The sequence below is a fragment of the Psittacula echo genome (genome assembly GCF_963264785.1).
Source record: "Psittacula echo genome assembly, chromosome: 6".
NCBI classification, from domain to species: domain Eukaryota; kingdom Metazoa; phylum Chordata; class Aves; order Psittaciformes; family Psittacidae; genus Psittacula; species Psittacula echo.
In genome coordinates, this window is record NC_137743.1 from 22,582,989 (window position 1) to 22,597,427 (window position 14,439).

The window sequence follows — 14,439 nt, forward strand, 5'->3', positions numbered from 1 at the left end:
TGAAGTACCACATGGAAGAAATAGTAGTGAGGAAAAATAAGCAGAGACAAGTTGAGTTATTAGCTTGGAAACTTGTGTAGAACAAAGGTAGAACTCTTGATATTTTTCTCTTGTCTGTGGCAACCAGTCACTGCTGGCCCAACCTCATCTGCTCCTGGACAAGCTCCTTTTCCCTCTGCTCCTTTGGCTTAAGTGTCCAGTCTGTGCTTCTGCTGAGCCAGATGTGCCATGAACCTTCTGCAAGAATATTTCATTGCCTTTTCTGATTTATGGCAAAGAATGTGTCTATACTCAAACAGAGGCAGGAGCAATTTTGATATATCAAAAGAGGAATTTACTGGCTTGGCAGACTTGTCTGTACATTTGGAAGCTGTCTGCTCTAGTGAGAAGGCCACCTCAAGACATGCAGTTATCACAATCTGCATTTATCTTGCTTGTTAGCATGGGATATGGTCAAGAGGATGATGTGGGAGGCCTGCCAGAATAACTTCCTGTGCATTGTGTCACTTTCACTACTTCACTGCTCTGTGTCTCTGTTCTTCCTTTAGAGGGGTTTTTCTCGACACCATCCTTCCCCGTCGTGATGATAACGGGGTCCGGCCAACTATTGGTCAGCGTATTCGCCTGAGTCAGGGAGACATCGCTCAGGCGAGGAAGTTGTACAAATGCCCAGGTAAATATGGCCTATGGAGATGGCTCCAACTTTATTATAGCTATATGGTTTATCTGTAAGGCACTGGAATTCAAGAGCACCTTAACGATTCCTTTGATGAAAGAGACTCAGGATATACAGACCATCAAATGCTTCAGGCTGGAGCTGTGGGAGAATTGAAGTTGCCTAACGTGTCTCCTATTAGTACTTTGCCAGTATTCCTGTTTGGTTTAGGGCTTCAGGTTGGTCCAATGTAGACTCTGCTCATAGAAAATTAAATCGGTGTACAAGACCATGGAAAGAGTGGGGTCTAGGAGGTAGCAAAGTGGCTATATTATATTTCTCTATACCAGAGAGATATCTGGTATACTGGTTCTCTGCACACCAACCATCACACTTCTGTTGAGTTATTTATATAATTGTTGTCCCAGAGATGAGCCATAAGGAAATGGCAAATTTATCCTGTGATTATGGCGTGTTGCACTGAGGCTTGGGAGATAACATGGAAGAAAGCTCAAAAATGCTGATTTGTGAAACAACCAGGTGGTGGCAGCTGGTGCCCTGATCTGTTCGAGAGAGGGTTGTATCACTCTGTCTGCTGTCAAAGAGTTGATCGACTGGGAACAACTTTGATAGAGAAGCCATCTACATATGTGTGACATACCAGACCAAGAGTCTGGGTCCTACTTTTTGTGGGGTCTGAAAAGATTGTCAGTGTTCTGGGTTCAGCAGTAGCCGTCATTTTTCTCCTTCTTAGTAGCTGGTGCAGTGCTGTGTTTTTGACTCTCAGCCGGAGAACAATGCTGATATCACCGATGTTTTCAGTTGTTGCTAAGTAATGTTTACTCTGACCAAGGACTTTGTGAGTCTCATGCTCTGCCAGGGAGGAGGGGAAGCTGGGAGGAAGCAGAGACAGGACGCCTGACCCAAACTAGCCAAAGAGGTATTCCATACCACAGCACGTCATGCCCAGTATATAAACTGGGGGCAGTTACCTGAAAGGGCTAGGTCACTCCTTGGGTTGGGCTGGGTATCAGTCGGTGGGTGGTGAGCAGTTATATTCTCTTCCCCTGTTATTTCCCTTATCATTATTATTATTGGTGATAGCAGTAGTGGTTTTGTGTTATACCTTAGTTATTGAACTGTTCTTATCTCAACCCATTGGAGTTACATTCTTTCCATTCTCCACCCCATCCCTCCGGGAGCGGGGGGAGGAAGGGGAGGGAGTGAGCGAGTGGCTGCATGGTTCTGGGTTGCTGGCTGGGCTTAAACCACAACAGTCAGAAGGAGACTTGGGATCACAGATATGATTGGGAGACTAAATTTAGCCATCAGAACAGAAGGATCATTTAAAGTGGAGATGTTAGACAGTGAAAGTTTATGCAACAGTTTTAGCTGAATAGGTTAATAGAGAAAACTAAATTTCAGAGAAGTAATCTGCTGGTCTTAGGACAGGTTGAATATGAGGATTCATAAAGAAAGGCTCTTTGCTTGAAAGAAGCTTCAAGCAAAGATGGCACCCAGTCTGGTGCCTGTGGCATGAACTTCAGCAGCTGAGAAGGGAGAGAGCATGGGAAGTGTGAAGCTCAGAAGCAGAAAATTTAACAAGTTCTGCTGAATTTCTGCAGGTAATGAAACATCCATGAAAACATGTCAGAGAATGAGAAAGTTGCCCTAATTTTGCAGATTACCATGAACGTTCATAATAATGCAGAGAGGAAAAAAAGGCCTTTTGCAAGCATGGCCCAGGAGTTTATCTATATGGGTTGGTCTGGCCAGCATATTGGTCCAGTCGAGAGTGGCTTTGACTGGTTATAAACCTAATATAAATATGTGATTAATCCTCTTGGAATAAGCGTATCGAAGAGAGAGGAAGAATATGGGAAGGGAGGGATGAGTTTACCAGTATACAGAGTCATATCTTAAGTGAGTAGCTGGCTAGCACTGCTCTGTGAACCACTCATGAGGCAATAGGAACTTGCTGTGCAAATCTGCTGCTTCTCTGTACTAGCTACAGGTCAGAGAGCATGGGTTCATAAGGGTCTAGAATAAATTCTGATGACTTCAGGATCTGTGATTTTTAAGGATCTCTGCTTAGCTTATAGTGAATGGTATAACTTTCTTAGGTGTGCTAGTTCTAATTGCCTTTTTTGGTTTTCTCTTTACCATTTAGAATTTTCTATCATTTGCTTTGGTTGAACAAGATGTAGTTCTTGGAAAATCGTCTCATGGATTAGTTTAGGAATTTGTTTGTTTGAATATTCAAGAGAAAAAAAAAAAAAGAATGTTTTGTACCATGTTTTTTTGATTGAGTCAGACTTAATGCAAGCAGGCTTTTCATTCTCATAGCTGGAAGCATCAACTACAGACTCAGATTTCTTGAAGCAAGCTGAAAAGCCACTTTGGCCTGAGGTTAAAGTCAAACTAAAAGCACAAAGCAACTTTCTTTAAAATGAGGACTCTTCTGAGTCTCAAGTTTTGCACTTGCAAAATAGAACTTTTCTACTTTTTAGGTTGTTTTTTTTTTTTTCCCATAAAGCTTTAGCACACATTATTGCAGTTCAGAACATACTTGGCAGCAGAATGATCGAAGCTTGAAGCCTACAAAACAAATTTGCTTCACATACCTATTGGTTTGGTTTGGTTTTCTTTTTTGCTTTGCATCAAAATTTATACACATGTTGCGTTTGAAGAGAAGGGGTGCAGTGTATTTTATAACATTAATATCTTCAGCTGCCATTTGAATCTGTAGCTTGAAAAGTTCTATTCCTCTGCAAAATGCAAAGCACAGGAGTTCACAAACAAAGGACTGCAGTTGTGTGTTCCAGCAAGGATTGAATGAGACTTTAGGTTGAGGACAATTTTGTTCAGTAGCCAAGCTGAGGAATTTTAGGTAAAATGCAACAACATAATACAGAAATTGAATGGCAGATGGTTTCCCTTTTAGAAGGAGAGTCTCCATCTGAGAATGACTGAGAAAATCCCCCCGAAAAAGAGCTAACGTAGTGGAGGATGAGTTACAAGCATGCACTGGCATGAACCAGGACGACTGCTGTGTCTGTTGTAAGAAACAGGGCTTTCCAACTCATTAGACTGGAGCTCTTGTGGCTGCTACAGTTAGGGCTGGCTTAGCTTTTCCATTCTAAAACCCTGCTGGTTTAAATTGCTCTTAACTCCCCAAAGCTTATACCTGCTGGGTTAAAGTTAGTGTCAAGCCAGGTGAAACCAAATGAAATTTGTCGAAAGAATTTCTGGAAGGCAAGATGCATTCTGCTACATAGTAGTAAATGCTAGATTTGGTATGGTTAAATGGTTAAGGATTTGATGAGTATAGTCACTACAAAAGATTTGAAAACAGCATGTCCTGCTTTTTGTGCTGAGCTAAAGGAAACAAGCCTAACTCTGCAGGAATGGTTAAACTATAAATTGAGAATGGTCCTGCATTATACCATTTTTTCCAATTCTTTGTACATTTTCAAAAGATTTAGTGTACCATTAAACAGCTGATAAGCAGTAAGTGCCGCATCCTAAGGTGGTGGTCACTCCAGACCATGCATTGACCAGTGGTGATGCCAGAGGATTAGCTGAAGAATGGCTTGCTGTCCTCAGCATAAGTATGACTGGGACTCAGCTTCTCTGAGATGTCTAACTGTTAAATGGGTAACATGCATTTCCTAGTTGAGAATCCTAGGAGCATCCTGGGAGCTGAAATTATCCTAACAGATTTTGATGAAAATAATAAGGCAAGACATCATTGCAAGAGGTAGAAAGGAAGAAAGTATACTTATTTTGCAAATGGCAGCCTTATTTCTTCTCTGATTCATGCATGTTATCACTTTTTATAAGCATATTTCTGCCCACCTGATGAGTACAGACAGCATCACCTGCCAAATATTTTGGGAGAGATGGGAGGATATTAGCTATTTCTGCAGAACTGAAACTCAAACTTGCTGTGCAATGCTCCTTTGTAGTTGCATAATGTAGGGGGAGTTCTCAGGCCTCAAAACTGCTTGAGAAGGAAGGAGCAATGTGAAGGTTTTGACCTTTCATTTATTTTCTTCATTCCTCTAGGGCAGGTGTGTGCATTTACCTGCTGATTTTGCTAAGTCGTGCTTTTTTTCAGGTAGTTTAAAATACCTTTGGCTTTCCTGACAGGAATCACTTTTCCAGATCCCATGCTGACCTGTGCCTTGAAATATGTGCAACTTGTGCAACTTGTTCCTTGGAGTGACTCCACCTTTCAGAGCACCCCTATGAGCTGTTTGATTGGGCAAAACCCTTTTTTATGTCCCCACCTATTGTTCATCTGGTCTGCTCTGTCAAGCTGGGGATCAAACTGCTTCAGGGAAATTAAGAAATTCTGGCCTAGGTGACTCCCTCTTTCCTTTTTTGAAGATATTAAACTTTTTGAATGGGGCCAGTCTCTTTTCACCTCCAAATTCCAACTCACCCATCTAAATGTAATTATGGCTGAAAAATTAGCAAGGGTGTGATAACATGAGGCAGAGGAATATCCTGTGGCATTTCCGTGGGAAGGGGAGGACCTTGTCGGATCTTTCAAAGCACTGCTGCTTAACAAGATTTTTGGGAGATGCCTTACCATCACTGTGGAAACCAAGTTGCAGGTCAAGGACAGCTTTGTAAGATCAGCTCATTATGAAATTGGAAAAACAACTGGAAAGCAGGTAAGCCAAAGTCCCTGCTCCTTGCAGTAGGCGTTTGCATGTGTCTAGTGAGCACTCTGACGGAAATGGGAGCTCAGATATTTATGAGCCTCCCACCTAACCCATCAGCTGCTCTGCAGATGTAGATGGTCACTCACTGTTCCAGCTCAATCCTTCTGGATCAGAGAGCAGGAACTACAGTAGTCACAGCTTTCCCAGATGTTGGAAGCTGTGGTTCCCGAAAGGAGCATATGTGTGTGCATATTACTTGCTTTCTAAAAGTCACTTTGGGATCTACATTTCATCAACTGCAGCAGGCCATAAAAACAGGAAGCTGGAGAGCAGAGTGAGCTGCAGTGCTTACATTTTATCCTGCACAGTATGACAGAAGGGTAGGTGCTGAACAGATGAAGCATGAGGGCAGTGGGCTTGCCCTGCTTTTGTTAGGATATTTTAGCCCTCCAGAAAGACACTTAACAATGGTAACTAAGGAGAACTTCATTGTGCAGCTTGTAATGAAGGGAAAACAAATTTGCTGGCAGCAGTCTTGGGATTGCAAGATGGAGTGGGATTGATATTTTGCATTTGATTGATGGATAAGATATTCCTCAGTAGGGTTGAAACCTGAAAGTGCTGGCATGTGGAAGGAAGATGAAGGAGGAAGGGTGCCTCTTTAAAAGCTGTTTCACCTGTGTCCTTGCACTGATCATCATCTATCCAGAGGATTCTGCCAAATTTCACATCACCCCTTTGGCAAGGTCTCATTTGGTCAGTGACCTTTGTCCAGTACCATGAATGAGCATCGTTGAAGCACCAGCCACCAACCCGCACACAACTGTGTGCAAGCATTTTGGTAGCCCCTGATGTCTTTCAGAAAGTCACTCCTCATTGCTGGTTTCTTTTTCCTCCTCCTGCAGCTTGTGGAGAGACTTTGCAGGACTCAACAGGGAATTTTTCAGCCCCTGGCTTTCCAAATGGCTACCCATCCTATTCCCACTGTGTCTGGAGGATCTCAGTGACCCCAGGGGAGAAGGTAGGTGCAAGCCAGCACAAGGTGTACTCTGTGCTTCCCTTGCATGTGGTTTTGCCTGTGATGATGGCTTTAGCAACTGCCAATGATCTCCAACATGCCCAGAGTGCAGGGTTGGAGCCTGGAAATGCTCCTGAGCACCACTGCTGTCCTCCAGAGAATACGGGAATACATGGTCCTGAGGAGAGAAGAGGTACTGCTGGAGCAGAGCCCCCCCACAGGTCTGGGTTGCATGTTGATCTCTGATCCTTCCTCTCTATTCGAGGCTGAACCCTGCGTGGACATTGTGTGTCACCCACAGGTGGCAGTCAGATGAGTTGGATAAAATGTGCCAGCAAGCTGGGGGCCCAAAGACAGTCTGAGGAGCTGTGACTGACATTAGTAGCCTGCTCCTGTCACACAGCATAATGTTCCTGTCAGGGGGACTCCTGCTCCCTGTCTTGAAACACTGAGCCCTGCTGTGCATCAATTACCCACCCCGTCCACTTTCTTCCCAGCTCCTTTTGTTTTATTGATCTTCCTGTGGAAATGAAATCTTTCCTTAATCCACTAACACCAACCCTTCAGGCCTTTCATGCCATACCAGCCTGCAAGAATGCACAGTCTGGCCTGGGAGCTGTTCAGCAGAGTCGCTTTGCTGAGGACCACCCTCGAGACACACTTAAGACTCAGACTTGAACAAAGAAGAGCAGAGCTCATTCATTTTGCAGCAGATGTCTTGCTCTGGGACACAGTTCTGTCTTCTGCAGGCCTGGTCCAATGCAGTGATGAGCTCCCACCATTCACTGCAGAGAGAGCTTCGCCAGGGACAGAAGTGCCAAGAACTGTCCAGGTTTTGAGACTATGGCACTGGGAGTTTTGCAGTGTAAATGTTTCTGTAAATTCTCCCTTTGTCTCAGCTTCTTCAGAAGAGTTGTACTGGGTAGGACCCAGCATCTAAATACTGAACCGCTGATGTAAAAAAAACCCAACAAAAAACAACAAACAAAAAAACCAAGTTCAGATTAAAAGATTAATGCTTCAATTTATCTGTTTAATCAAATGCAGCACTTGATACAAAGTAGCAGGATAGCACTGAGGCATTAGCTTAGAACAGATACTGGGCTTGTAGTATTCATTTGCATAGAGCGGATGAATCTCTTTTTGCTGTTGTAAGTCAAAAAACTGCTAAAGTGTGAACAAAATAAGCGACACAGTTCCAGACTGCACTCTCCACATCCAGCTAGGCCTTTGGGGGAAAATACATATTTTAATCTAATGAAGCAGACTGTTGATGTAAGTTAATAAATTCATCAAATCTTGCAAGGAAAAATGCCAGAAGTACACCCCGTCAATTACTTCCATGAGCCCATAGAGAGGCCTATATTCCATGTTACAGAGGAAGGAGATCAAAGGGATAAAATTTTAATGCTAAGCTCTGCTCAGTAAAGCCACTGAACACAATTGCATCATAATGATGGTGTGGGTATAATTGTCAGGATGTGGAAACTTGTCAGCAAAATTAGCTATTTCTTACAAGTGTCATTTATATAAGGGTAGAGACCCCAAACATCTGTGTTTTGGGTCTATGTGTTTCTCCATGATGTTCACATTAATCAAAACCAGTGATTCAAATTTTTATGAAAAAAAAAAAACAAACAACAAACTAAACCCAACTAAACTGCAACAAATAGGGCTTTTTTAGTAATTTTAGAAACTGAGGAGCAGTGACTGTGAATTACAGGATGGATAGTTAAGTGCTGTCCGCTGTCATGTACTTTCATGGTTTCATTAAATTACTTTGAGAAGCATTTCTTTTTTCAGGAAAGCTGATTAAAAAATCAGCAAACTATCCAACTGTCTTTTCCTGTAAACTCACTTAGGCAGCACTGTAGCAGAGGTAAAGCACATCATCTGTAGGGTCTTCCCTTTAAAGTAGCTCCCTTCCCACAGAAGTGTGTGCTCTTTCCTTTCAGATTATGTTAAACTTCACATCAATGGACCTATTTAAAAGTCGCCTTTGCTGGTATGATTATGTGGAGGTGCGTGATGGCTACTGGAGGAAGGCTCCACTGCTGGGTGAGTGGTTGCTTCATTTTAATTGCATTTTGTGTGTTCCTCTTGATGCTTAGGGAGGTAGGTGGGGAAAACAAACAGAAACAAACTTTTCTTTACCTGGGAAGAGCTTCCGTTGAGCCAGTGTACTGGCCATCCATTAATGTCTCCATCCAGGATGTCAGTGTGCTGTATTCACATCAAATGATCCCTGCTCCAATCCCTTTGGTAGCAGAGTCTTTATTCCTTCCTTTTGTGGCTTGAGAAGAGATGCAGAGAGGGCATGGCTGGGACTGAAAATGTGGTCTCTGGAGTTTTATCATTGGGTTTTCCTAAGAGCAGGGTAGAACTGCCAGGCAACGAGAATGAAGCAGCCATAGAGCTCCTGGCCCAAGCTCCTGCATAAAGTATTGTGTTCACAAATACACAAGTAGTCTGTGTGTTGAGCGTCTGTACTTCTAGCAGGGAACTTACTAGACCATGCCTAGGATGTCAAAGTGTGCAAGGGCCCTACTCTACTCCTTCTCTCAAATGTAAAATGGTGCATTGCAAACAGCTCTTCCTGTCTGAAAGGAAATAAGTGATCAGGTTGTGTAGCATCACCAGCTGTGTTAGAGGTGTTACGCCCCATGCTGCAGCACAGGAGTGGGCTAGTCAGCATGGGGTCAGTAGGCTTAGGGAGGTCTGGGTGCTCTTCTTGGCCCCACTCAACATCCCAGCCCTGGTACCAGGTGAGGTGCTAAGGCTGAAGCCATGCTGCTTTCCAGAAGTTTCCATGGGCTTGACTTTCAGTGCAGAGTTGGAAGCTGGTTTTACCACTTGCTGCCTGTTTCAGGGTTGGCAGCATGTATTGCTGTTTTCTGCTGTACATGCATCAGGTAACATTGCTCCAACAGCTGCAACCTAGCTCCTCATTTTTTTTTTTTTTCTGCTGAGTAAAAGGTATTTCAGAAGCCAAGCACCTCCCTGTCCCCCAGTGCAGGTGGACCTGTGAGTGTTTCCGTCTGGAAGGAGACACTGCATGAGTGGCCACGGCTCCCGCAAGGAGCTGAGGCCATGAAATTAGCTCAGAAGAGGCAAACAGACGGCAATTCAGCAGGGGGTGGGGATTAGTGTGAATTGTGAAAGCACGGGCTTCTTGCAGGGAGAAAAAAATACATGTGCACTGCATATTTTCCCAGGGAAGTGTGTGAAAACCCAGCCTTTAAATGGTGTATAACTTTTTATGAATGGGCCTTTTATCACACTCTGAGGAGTTTGCTCATTCTTGTTCCTCATCTGCGTTTCCTCTCTTTGACACCCTTGTTAAACTCCAAGTCTAAATCCAGGAGGCAGTTGCTCAGTGACCCTAGAGGAAGGTGCTTTGCAGTGCTGATGTTTTTTGTTAGTATGCTCTTTGGGAGTGGAGATGGGAGATGCTATTGGTACACTGCAGGGCTGTCACACTGCCCCAGCAGTGCTGGGCAGCTTGGGGATATAGGGGCTTAGAACTGAGTAGCGAAGTAAAGCTAGGATCCAAGATAATATTTGGATGGGTGACTTCATAAGAGAAAAAAGTTGGTGGTGAAACTGCTGAAGAGAAACAAAGTTTGCAACTCACTTGTGGCCTGCCACAAAGGGATAGCTCATGCATCCTTGAAGGTCATAGCCTTTGTGACCTGCCAGCCAACAAGCTTTGAACTATCTGACACCTTATTCAGTGTGGGGAACCACCAGTGTAGCCTGCTAATGGGAATTAAGGTGGTGTCTTGCAGGTAAGGCATTAACCAGGTTTTTTGCCCAGTGGAGGTAAGCCTTTGCCTGGTGATGCAATGCCAGGATCCCTATCACTGCTGTCCTGACTGAATTCAACCTCGCAAGCTGCTCTCTGCCCCTATCAAGTTCTCATTGGGGATTCAGTGGGACAGGATGCCAAGGCCACGTTGAATTTCGTATATAGCCCTGCTAGTGTCAGCTGAAGTGAAGAACCACATTTGCACTGAGTCTTCTCATTGCATACTTGGTTCTTGCTCTGTTTCTGTGAGGAGCTTCTGGCTGGAACTGTTACAGTTGAACCACAGTATCACAGTATCACAGTATGTTAGAGATTGGAAGGGACCTCAAAAGATCATCTAGTCCAATCCCCCTGCCAGAGCAGGAACACCTAGATAAGGTTACACAGGAATGTGTCCAGGCGGGTTTTGAATGTCTCCAGAGAAGGAGACTCCACAACCTCCCTGGGCAGCCTGTTCCAGTGTTCCGTCACCCTCACTGAGAAGAAGTTTCTTCTCAAGTTTAAGTGGAACCTCTTGTGTTCCAGTTTGTACCCATTACCCCTTGTCCTATCATTGTTTGCCACTGAGAAGAGCCAGAACAAACAGGTAGAGGAGCACCAAATCAGGGTTGTTAAGGTTGTCTGGGACATCTGCAGCTGTCGTTTTTCAGGGCTCATTCTTGTTGGCAGGATTTGGGTATTTACCAGTGCTGGTGCCTGCCAGAGAGCTCAAATATGGGTGAATCATGGAGCAAAAGGGCTCTTGGTCTCTCTTGAAAGAGATTGAATGACTGCAAAGGCTTAACTGGGAAGAGGTGAGAGCAGAGGACAAGATAGACAGTGTTTTCTCATCAGCATGGCCACATCTTGCCTTTGGTTTTAGTTGGACAATTTTCTCTTAAGTGCAAAATGCTGAAGGAGTTTCCAAGGTCTATCAGGTGGAAAGGATGTTTCCTCATGTCACATCTCTAGAAGGACAAGGGATGGTTTCCCACTTTTATTGAATTAATAATTGAAGAGGATATGAATTAATGGGGAGGGCGGGGAATGGGAACAGAAAGTCATTTAAAAGCACAGCTCCTTTAACCACAGCCTCTTTGCTTCGTGGAGCCACAGGTGCCTGCTATGCTGTGCTGCCCATCAGCCAGGAGATCTTGATCATCTCTTTCCTGCCTTCTAGGTAGATTTTGTGGTGACAAGATCCCTGAACCAGTAATTTCCACGGACAGCAGGCTGTGGATCGAGTTCCGGAGCAGCAGTAACATCATGGGCAAAGGCTTCTTTGTGGTCTATGAAGGTACAGCCACTAGCTAAAAGTCTGTTGCATTGCACAGAGCAGACAGAACAGGATGCAGGGGATTATGGGATCAGCAGGAGTTCTGTGTCACCACATGGTTAGATGCAGCCCTCACTCTTGTCTTTATGGGAATTGGCAGATTTTGCAGGCTGCTTCAGCAGACAAGGCATGGATCTTCCAATGAGATCATCACGTTTTTGGGAGGACAACAGGATGGCAGCATGGAGCTATAGATTCTGTTCATACACCACATTCTGTTTCCCGTAACCAGCCCCTGCAAGCAGCAGTGCTGGGTATAGCAGGATTTCTTTCAGTAACTTACTGGGCAAAATTCTGTTTTGGATCATGCATTTTACATCACTTAATGCAGCTTATTTTGTTGTGGGTTTTGAGGGTATTATTTTTTTATTATTATTTATTTTTTTAGTCTTTTTGGTTTTGCCTTGTTTTTTCTCAAATGCAAAGATTGTTCTTTGGCTTCTCCCTTGTATATTTTACTTACAGAAGATTAGAAATTAGCATATCAGATCTTCTGCAGGTCAGGTACTTTGGAAACTTGCATGGCATGGAATGCTGAAACCACTTCAGCAGAGCAATACTACCAAAGTCAGTAACAAATGAGTAACATCCCTTTTCCATATATGCTAATTTTTTTACGGTATTGACTCTAAAATGTATTACAAGCCTTTCTGGTTCTTCAGGAAACAGGCATTTTCTTAGAAGTACCAGTGTTTTCCACAGTATTGACTTTCACTGTATTGGTATCAACATTGCTTTATCTTCTTTCTGCAGCGACAGAAGCAAGCATGACACTGGAAGCCCAGTGTTCAAATGTCCAATATACTCATGAGTAATGATGCTAACAGAGGGAAGTGAAGAAAACATGGGACTGTTGGAGAAGTGCAAATAAAGCATATGAGGATTTCACAACACTGTGGGGCTAACAAATCTGTTTCACAGGAGAAATATCTGATTTCTACAGGAATTGTTGCCCCAGAGACAGAAGTAGCTTCCTTTATTATGGGGTTTTTTACATATCTCCTGAGAAACAGCTGTTGCCTGAACCATGTGGTTTGTAACACCCCTTTTATGGTAGTTTGTTGGAATTAGAAGTGATCAAGCTAGCGTGTCTCTAATAGACTGATTTATTTTGGGTTTTTGTGTTGATGGGCTTGTCAGATTAATTCTTACAGTTGGTTATTCCCCAGTGATACCTGCTCCAACTTTAGAAGAAAAAGAAAAAAAAAATGGCAAAGTGAGGAATGCTTTGGAGAAGCAACTTCTCTGTTCAAAACCATGGATGTTAATATGGCATCATGCTTCATATTGTTAAATAGTATTGGAAGAAAATAAATATTACCTTGCTTACATGCCAAAGTCACTATGCAAGCTTTCTTTTCTCTTGATAATTTTCTGTATTTCCTGTTGATTAGTAAATGACCCCTAGAGGCTTAGTAAATATGAGCTATACTTGCTTCACTTAACTTTTGAGGAGAGCAAATGAAAGCAGAATGTGCATCTTGTGGTCAAACTTCCCTTCAACTCTTCACATTCTTCTAGGTCTTCAAGACTCTGGCTTTTTATTGTAACCCTTTCCTGCAATAAACTTCCAATTGGAAAGGTATGAAATCTATGGCTAAGCCTCAGAGCAAGCAGAGGGTATGACTGGTGGAAGCCAACTTGCACCACAGAACCAGTGACAGTCCATTGTATAATTCTTAACTCAGCCTCCTCATGACAGAGCAGCAGGTAGTGAGATTATCAGCACCTCTCTCCATAATTTATTTGCTGAAATTGGAGAGTTTCCAAAAGTCCTTAGTCCCTATTGACCTTCAGTGCAAACCCTGGCAATGGCTTGTTTCTTTCCTTTGTTGTGACTTCTGTGTCTTGGCAACAAGGGTAACTTTTGTTTTCAGGAGGGATTGTGCTTAGATGTTTAATTTTTAACAATTTTTGTCCAAAACCTCGCTGCATTACTGTTAGTTCCTCTTTTTCTTTTGAACTTTTCTTCCTCACATACTAAAAAGCAAAAGTATGGTTTAGCACTTGATTTCTCTGTGCTCTGCTTTACTTAGAGTGCATGTAAATGCTTGTACATCTGAACACTGCTAGGAGCTCTGTGGCTGAGGACTGATTTTTGGATTTGGATTCCTCCAGGTCTTGGCCCTAAAGTTTCCAATAAATGGGAGGAAAGAGACAGAAGGATGTAGCCGCATGATGGGAAAATAACTTGATACTAAATGACAGTTAATGTAGTGAAAGTGTTCTCATAGTTGTTTTCCTTTTCTTTCATGAGATTCAAGATGGGAAGATGCTGGTGGTTTTGCCCTACAGCAATGCTGGCAGCCCTGAATTTGTCATCATTATTGTCTTCTGAGGCTTTACCAGCAGATGTTCTTTCCATTTTACAGTAATGCTCTTCCAGTATACTTTGAAGCTCAGCTGAATTTCAGTGTGAACTATGGCAGTGGTAGAGATACTGTTTGCTGGCTGACAGTTTTACGGGGAGACAGTTCTCTAAAGGTTTACTCAGAGGTTCTGTCTAGCACCACTTGTAGATCTGAATATATGAATTTCAACTTCAAACTATGTTATGCTCTGCAGCTGTATTTTGGGTGCAACTATTTGGTGGTGCCTTAGTACTGATTCTCTAGGAAAGAAGTTATCGCTGCATTAGTGAGTCAGTGCTCTTAACTAGGTCACAGTTAAGCATTAGCAGCTTACAAGGCAAAATCAAGGCAATATTACCCAATGCAAGCAATTTCCAGGACAGTATAGTGAGACCCACGTCTGAATACAGTGTCTTGTGGGAAGACACCTAGAGTGAAGATGGTTGATGTCTGGCAGGTGTCATTGCAGTTCCATCTGTCTTGTACTTACTGTCAGTACGTTTTGTTTGCTTGACTTTAAGGACAGCCAAAACATACATATGCCTTCTGTAGACATACATTTTGTACATCATGGGCTAGCACAAGTTTTAGCCTGTGGTCTTACTTTCATTTGTTACAG

At 43.1% G+C, this 14,439-nt stretch overlaps 1 protein-coding gene across 1 annotated transcript in view; it reads left to right on the forward strand.

Annotated features, from left to right (window-relative positions):
* Positions 1-14,439, forward strand: part of TLL2 (tolloid like 2) — a gene marked incomplete at its 5' end in the record, with an annotated part of 96,730 nt that overhangs the window by 64,918 nt on the left and 17,373 nt on the right. The window contains 4 exons of the mRNA XM_080621657.1: positions 549-673; positions 6,234-6,349; positions 8,302-8,408; positions 11,318-11,430. Of these exons, the coding sequence (XP_080477783.1) occupies positions 549-673; positions 6,234-6,349; positions 8,302-8,408; positions 11,318-11,430 (461 nt within the window). The remainder of the gene's footprint in view (positions 1-548; positions 674-6,233; positions 6,350-8,301; positions 8,409-11,317; positions 11,431-14,439) is intronic.